This window comes from Myotis lucifugus, unplaced genomic scaffold (genome assembly GCF_000147115.1).
Source record: "Myotis lucifugus unplaced genomic scaffold, Myoluc2.0 scaffold_5, whole genome shotgun sequence".
In the NCBI taxonomy this organism is placed as follows: Eukaryota; Metazoa; Chordata; class Mammalia; order Chiroptera; family Vespertilionidae; genus Myotis; species Myotis lucifugus.
Genome location: NW_005871053.1, coordinates 1,988,052 through 1,996,130, shown reverse-complemented (window position 1 = coordinate 1,996,130; position 8,079 = coordinate 1,988,052). Strand labels below are relative to the sequence as shown.

Here is an 8,079-nt window from a genome sequence, read left to right as displayed (position 1 = left end):
GGCGGCGGGGGGAGGAGCTGGGGCGGCGACCCCGCAGCCTCTCGAGGTGGGCACGGGCTGCAGCCGGCGGCGCGCGGGCCCGCTGGGAGGGAGGGCGGGACGGCGTGCGCCTGGATTCGAGCCCTGTTCGCTCGGCGCCGGTTCCTTGTGTGCTTGCTCCCCGCCTTCCCATTGCACACACCACCTTGCTCCTTCCTTCCCATTGCACACACCACCTTGCTCCCCGCCAGCGGCTCCCCGCCTCTTGCTCCAGGTCCTCCCTTTAGCTCAGCTACTCGGGCTCCTTTCTGCCCGTTCTGGCCCGAGACCTCGCCCACCGGCATCCGAGGACCGTCCTGTCCCCCGCTGTCTCCACCTCCTCCCGCTCCTCGCCTGCCCATCCGAGCGGCAGCTGCGGGGGAGGCGTCCGGGTGCACTTACCTGCCGCCTCCACCTGCGCCGCCGCCCCGCGCGGAGCCCGCCCGGCACACACACCCCCGCTGGGACCTGCCGGGCTCGGGCCGCTCGAGCGGCGTTTGAGAATATGCTCTGTTTTTTCCTAATCGTTGTGGTCTAGTATGGATATTGGTTCATATACATCGCTGTCTTTTGCAAAGGTACTTTTTGGTGGCATGAAAAGGAGGGGTTAGAAGTGATTCACAGGTCAGGACAACAGTTTTAAGTGGACATTGAGGGTTAAACGAAGAAAGAACCCGAGGATGCGTGGGAAGGTTCGCTTTTTCTAAGCATGATGAGATCTTTGGGAGGAAAGTGTACAAGTGTAGATGTGATCTGACCTTATTTCCCCCCACCACCAGGGAGCATGTCTAAGTAACTGACTCCCTTCTTTTTCTATTTGTGTTTCTACCAAACGTAAGCTTTGCAATAAAGTCACACTGTTAGGTTGTAGTTATTATTCTTCTACTTTTATAAAATAGTCTCTGCTTCTATGTAATGAATGTAAGCACCTTCTGAGAAGACGGCCTACTATGGAAGTTGTCTATTATAACAACAAAAATTCGCTGCCATTTTTGGAAGGGTTATATAACAAACAGACCCCCTGGAAGGCACCTGTCCTTTCTGGTCCCCACCCCCCAAAGGATATTCCCTACAAGTGAAATCTGATTCAAATGAAAGCTGGATAGCGTTAAAGAGGTGAAGCAGTAGCCAAAAAGGAAGTGGTATTACAAAAGGGCAATGCTTAGAGCAGGGGAGAAAAAGGAAGGAACAGTCCCCCCGCCTTGTTTTCTGCTGCTGAACAGAACAATTTGCTGAGCTTATAAAATGTTCAAATGTTCTGGCTAGCCACAGCCACGCACTAGCTTTCACCGTGAACCTCCATCTCTTGGGTGATTTCACAAATCTGCACACCTGGAAGCAGTGAAAGGGGCCCCAAAATAAGAGAGCCCGGGGCACTCACTCTGATTCACTATTTAATGGAGATTGTATTTGTATTGCTGACCATGTTATTTAATAAGTAGTATTATTGCTGGGTTTGGGGTGTTTTGTTTTGTTTTTAATGTATTTTAACTACTTGATTTCCTCTCTTTAGATTAACATTTGGGAGACAATTTTATGATCTTTGAGTCACCCGTGGAGTAATGTGGACAGAAGTTCTCAACCTTGCATGTTACATCAACCGGAACCAGCGGTGTATATTAATGTTCACTTAAAGCAGAACTTGTATAAGAAAAAGAATGGGAGTCTGGTTAAATAAAGATGACTATGTCGGAGACTTGAAAAGGGTCATTCTCTGCTTTCTAATAGTGTATATGGCTGTTGTAGTGGACACAGATCAGGATTTTTACAGTTTACTTGGAGTATCCAAAACTGCAAGCAGTAGAGAAATAAGACAAGCTTTCAAGAAGTTAGCATTGAAGCTTCATCCTGATAAAAACCCGGTAGGTAAAAATTTCTTTTTAAACATATCTCATTAATGCATGTTAGTAACTTTGAGTATCTACTTAAATTAGTTTAAATAATATGTGCTCAGAATGCTTAAGAACATTCACATGTCAAAAATTGTAATTCAACTTAAGTATTAAAAACATAATAAGCAAAAGTGTCTGTTTAGAACAATGTAAAGACATGTCAGTACCAAAACTGCAATTACCTCTTAATTTGAAAACTAAATTTCCAACAGTTCTTCTACAGATGTTAATCCCAAAGCAGGCAATGTCTGTGAAGTAGTTTTCTTAGTAAAGTAGGTTAAGATCAAGTATTTTAAAGCAGTAAAAAAAATTATTTTCTTAGAAGTTAGAGAGTATGTCTTGGTAAAAATGGCATGCTATTAATAGCATGCTATTACTATTTCACTATTTTCTCCCATGCACAAGTTTAAGACCAGAGTCAGAAAGTATTTTAAGTAAAACTTGAGAACAGCCACATCTAGTTAATTCTAATCATAAATATTTGATTATGTGTCCCATAATGTAATCTTTCAAAACTGAATTAATTTTAATTCTTTTGATATGTTTATAATTCACCTAATTAATTTTTTATTGAGATTTGATATTCATCAAGGAGAAAGATAGGTTCTAATTTTCTACTTTCTAGATAGAATATTTTATTTTGATTGCATTAAGCTGAGCACTAGAATCAGTATTTTTCTAAAACTCTCATTACTTGGTAATCTTTCCCCAGAATCTGTATTCTGCTATTTTAACATATTTTTATTGATTTTTAGATAGAGACAAAGGGAGAGGGAGAGAAATATCTATCAGCTGCTTCCTGTACTCCCCACCTGGGGATCAGCCCAAAGCCAGTCCTGGTGTGTGCCCTGACAGGAAGTCAAACGTGACTTCCTGGAGCGAAGGCTAATGCTAAATCCACTGAGCTGCCCTGACCGGTTTGGCTCAGTGGATAGAGCGTCGGCCTGCGGACTGAAGGGTCCCAGGTTCGATTCCGGTAAAGGGCATGTACCTTGGTTGCGGGCACATCCCCAGTAGGGAGTGTGCAGGAGGCAGCTGATGGATGTTTCTCTCTCATCGATGTTTCTAACTTTCTATCCCTCTCCCTTCCTCTTTGTAAAAAAATCAATAAAATATATATTTTTTAAAAATCCACTGAGCCACACTGGCTGGGCTGTATTCTATTTATAGGATTTTTATTTTTCTTTGAAATTTCAGAATTCGATTTTTTTTTTTTGTTTCCATATGAAAAATGGTAGACCTACAACTAAGTATTATTTGGATGAAAGCGTTCTTCAAAAACCAGTAACAAGGACTATTTCCAATCCAGTATTAAGTTGTTACTCTGATATTAGTTTTTATTTACTAATAATTATCTGATGGATTGGGGCACATACTTTTTATTTAGTTAATATATTAGTTTTGCCTCAAATAGCAAAATAACCTACAAATTTCTTTGTAATTGTTTTAGGGGCAATAGATAACGCTTAACAAATACAAAGGCTTTTCAAGGGTTCATAAGTTGGCCTTTTCTCAGTTGCATTTCTTAGAAGGAATGACTTACATTGTATAATCACATCTATCAATCAGACTTTTGAGGCATCAGTTCTCATTTTTTTAAGATCAATCAGACTTTTGAGGCATCAGTTCTCATTTTTTTAAGATTGCCGTTCTTAAAAAATCCTTTTTTACTTCAACGCATGATAACCCACTTCATATTGTACTACTACTCCTAACTTGGATATCTATTCTCCCCAAAATCTCAGGATTAAATTAAATCTAGATACAGGTTCTGAAGATACTTGATTATGTATCTGAAATAAATGTTATATCTAATGTTTTTTAATAGAATAACCCAAATGCACATAGTGATTTTTTAAAAATAAATAGAGCGTATGAAGTACTCAAAGATGAAGATCTTCGAAAAAAGTATGACAAATACGGAGAAAAGGGACTTGCAGATAATCAAGAAGGAGGCCAGTATGAAAGCTGGAATTATTATCGTTATGATTTTGGTAAGATAATATGATATACCTTATGAAATGATTGTTTTTTATTTGGATAAATTCAGAAAATTCATTTTGTTTCACCACTTAGCTTATGTAGTTAATATGTTTCACCTTGACTCTTTAATGTAACATAAGAGTGTTATTCAAAAGGAAAATCAGGTGGTAGCTATTATCTGAACAGATATGAAGGTATTTGGGTCATAATCTTGTTAAATGCTTGTAAAATAAGGTTTGCTGTTTAATTTAAAAATACATTAGAAGTTAAATATTGAAGTTTTCCAAGATTTTTACAGCATCATATTTTCCAAGAAAAGCTAGTTTCTTTTAAGTTTAATAGTGGTCACTTCAGTAGAAATGCCATCTTTAATAATTGTTTACAGTGTTGATAGGAATAAGAAATAAGGTGAGAGCAGAGATGGTAAACAAGTTGAAAAAAATCAAGGGAAAGCCCAGCTGGCGTGGCTCAGTGGTTGAGTGTCGACCTATGAACCAGGGGGTCACAGTTTGATTCCTGGTCAGAGCACATGCCTGGTTATGGGCTCCATCCCCAGCGAGGGGTGTATAGGAGGCAGGCAATCAGTGACTCTCTCATCATTGATGTTCTTCTCCCTCTCCATTCCTCTCTGAAATCAATAAAAATATGTATTTTTTAAAATCAAGGGAAAGGAAGAGTAAGCAGGTATCACGGCAAGAGGGAGCATTCAAGTACCTAATGTTTCTCTTAGATCAGTGGTTCTCAACCTGTGGGTCGCGACCCCTTTGGCAGTCGAACGACCCTTTCACAGGGGTCGCCTAAGACCATCCTGCATATCAGATATTTACATTACGATTCATAACAGTAGCAACATTACGGTTATGAAGTAGCAACGAAAATAATTTTATGGTTGGGTCATAACATGAGGAACTGTATTTAAAGGGCCAGAAGGTTGAGAACCACTGTCTTAGATCATTAATTAACCTCAAATGTAGGCTAAGAATTGAAGTATGCCTTTATATTCAACTAAAATATTTTCAATTTATAGCTATTATATATGTTTCTTAAGACTATCTTTTCTAAGTATTATTTTCAGGTATATTCACTACAGCATGATAGCTATTTCAGGTGTTAGCAATTTACATTTCACAGTCTAAATCTAGCCTGCCACCTATTTTTGTAAAGTTTTATTGGATACAGGCATACCTCATCTCATTGGGATTCACAGGTCTTGCGTTTTTTACAAATTGAAGGCAAGACCCTCCACCAGCAAAAAGATCACAACTACCTTTGATCCTACCTTTATTGTGGTGGTCTGGAACCAAACTGCAATTTTCTGAGTTATGCCCAAACAGTTATGTTCATTTATTTACATATTGTCTATGGCTGCTTTCACACTTGAGTAGTTGTGACAGAAATTATATTTCCCACAAAGCCTGAAATAGTTACTAACTGGTCTCTATAGAAAAAGTTTGCTGAACCTTGGTCTATATCCATCACTAATATTATTTGGATGTTTCATAATAGTAATGAGAAATTTTCACATTGGTTTTAATTATTATGGTAAATAAAATTTATATTTACTTAATAAGTTTGTCTCTACCTCTGTAAGTATTTTAATTATAAAACTTTCAGCCATAGAATATAATTTTAAATGATGCCACTTATTAAAAACATATAATTGAAAAATAAATGAGGTCTGTAGTCTAGTTAACAGTAATGTACCAGTGCTAATTTCCTGGTTTGGATATTGTTCTAAAACTATGTAACATATTACCTAGACCAGTGGTCGGCAAACTCATTAGTCAACAGAGCCAAATATCAACAGTACAACAATTGAAATTTCTTTTGAGAGCCAAATTTTTTAAACTTAAACTATATAGGTAGGTACATTGTTATTAACTTAATTAGGGTACTCCGCAGGGGTCCTCAAACTTTTTAAACAGGGGGCCAGTTCACTGTCCCTCAGACCGTTGGAGGGCCGAACTATAGTTTAAAAAAAAACTATGAACAAATTCCTATGCACACTGCACATATCTTATTTTGAAGTAAAAAAACAAAACGGGAACAAATATAATATTTGTATTTGCATGTGGCCCGCGGGCCGTAGTTTGAGGACCCCTGTGACCTAAGGCTTAGGAAGAGCCACACTCAAGGGGCCAAAGAGCCGCATGTGGCTCGCGAGCCCCAGTTTGCCGACCACAGACCTAGGGGAAGCTTGGGGAAAAGGAAAATGAGAGTCTGTACAACTATTTCAAAAGAAAAAGTTTAAAAAAACATAGTAGGAATTTTCTGTGAAGATACATTTTGTGAATATTGGGAATCCCATAAACACACACACCTATGACAATCCATATCAGAAACTAATACTGTCTAGATCACTCTTTAAATGTACCAGCAGTGGTTTTGTGTATTCTTGGTCTCTCTTAGTTTGTTGCATATTTTTCAACTTTGAGGTTTAGTAATCTGATTTTTGATGATTAAAACAAGAGTAAATAACCTATTTTAAATGTGGCAATTTACTTTTATGATGAAGTTTTAATTTTATAATTTTTATGCACTTTTAAAATTAGGTATTTATGATGATGATCCTGAAATCATAACATTGGATAGAAGAGAATTTGGTAAGTTTATGGGTATACAGTTATCAACTTTCCTTCCGTTGTCTTAATGAACTTTAATGACTTCCCTGTGCAGTAGCTACAATTATTCCTCACATTTTACAGCATCACATGAATTGAAATCTTGGAAGGGGTACTAAGCAATATCCTCAACATCTATGCATGTGTGTTTATGTCTGATTGGCACATTTGAAATTATAATGAACCAAGATCATTCTTTTTCTACATCACTATTTTCCACATTATTAAAATACTTTTACAACGTTTCAGATTATGTTAAGTGAAAAAAAGCCTAAAACAAAATTTTATATGCAGTGTAATACAAATCATGCAAAAGGTCAAAGAACAGCTGATAAAATTCTAAATTATACACCTTGTCTATAATGTATGGGTTAACTGTTCTTCCCATAGGCTTGTGTGTTTTGTAATTGAAATGTAGGTGAATACTGAGTCTTACACATGTTACTAATTAACCTGAATCAGTTACACATACTTAGAATAGTATGCATGTTTTGATGTCTTAGTATACTTCCTATAATTAAGAAACTTTATTTAAAAATTCACTGATTTTGATGTGAAATTATATGGAAACTTTAGCCAAAAGCAAATTGTCTTCACCTTTTTATCTTAAATGTTACATTGCTAAAATTTTTAAATGAATAAATTTTGTTGACTTATATAAGATTATCTTATCTACACTAATAAAAAAGAAACACACAAATTGGTGTCAGTCTGCTACGGACACCAGCCAATCAGAGCAACTATGCAAATTAACCCAACAAAGATGGCAGTTAATTTGCATACACGGGCACTGAGCGAAGACTGAAGACGACTGAAGATGGGGGGGGCCACGGAGCTGGAGCGAGCAGGAGGCTTGGGTTGCTCCCAGCAACAGAGGAAGGCAAGCTTCCCGCCAGGCCTGGACTCCACTCAAGGGGGGACTCGGGGGGCTGGGGTCGGGGGGGGGAACGCAGGGGTTCCGGGCGGCGTGGGTTCTGGTCAGGGGGGGGGGCTGGGGGGCTGGGGCTCCACTCAAGGAGTGGTTGGGGGGCCTGGGTCCGCCAGGGCAACCCCGGGGGTTTCGAGCCGGGCCCTTGGGGTTCTGCTCAAGGGAGGGGGTTGGGGGGCCTGGGGCTTCCCCTTCAAGGAGGGGGCTAGGCTTTCCAGCCAGCCCTGGCCTCCGCTCGAGGGAGCTGGGGAAAAAAAAGAAAAAGGATGGGGCTGGGGAGCAGCCATAAGCGGAAGAAGCCCAAGCCTTCACTGCTGCGGCTGGGACCAAAGGGCCCTGGGGTCCCGGGGGGCCGGAGGAAAAACCCGTGGCCAGCAGCCAGGGGGAAGGAAAGGCCTATTGGTGCGAAATCTTTCGTGCAAATGGGTCAGTAGTCCCTATATAAAAAAAAGCCTAAATATGCTAAGTGTCCAGTCATCCAGTTGAACAGTTCAACCAATCAAAGCATAATATGCTAAATGATACGCTAAGGCTGCCCAACTCTTTTGCTATGCCGTGCACTAAACCACCAGGGGGCAGACGCTCCAACTGGTAGGTTAGCTTGCTGCTGGGGTCCAGCCATCAGGACTGAGCAAGA

At 39.8% G+C, this 8,079-nt stretch overlaps 1 protein-coding gene across 3 annotated transcripts in view; it reads left to right on the top strand.

Moving 5' to 3' along the window:
- The first annotated feature begins 95 nt into the window (after positions 1–95).
- DNAJC10 (DnaJ heat shock protein family (Hsp40) member C10) overlaps positions 96–8,079 on the top strand; it is a 39,332-nt gene continuing 31,348 nt past the window's right edge. For 2 of the 3 annotated variants that reach the window (XM_023744360.1, XM_014467404.2), the window contains exons 1-4: positions 96–596; positions 1,532–1,880; positions 3,739–3,904; positions 6,446–6,496. In XM_023744360.1, the coding sequence (XP_023600128.1) occupies positions 1,677–1,880; positions 3,739–3,904; positions 6,446–6,496 (421 nt within the window). In that variant the 5' untranslated portion in view covers positions 96–596; positions 1,532–1,676. The remainder of the gene's footprint in view (positions 597–1,531; positions 1,881–3,738; positions 3,905–6,445; positions 6,497–8,079) is intronic. The other variant, XM_006083033.3, reaches the window with a different exon arrangement.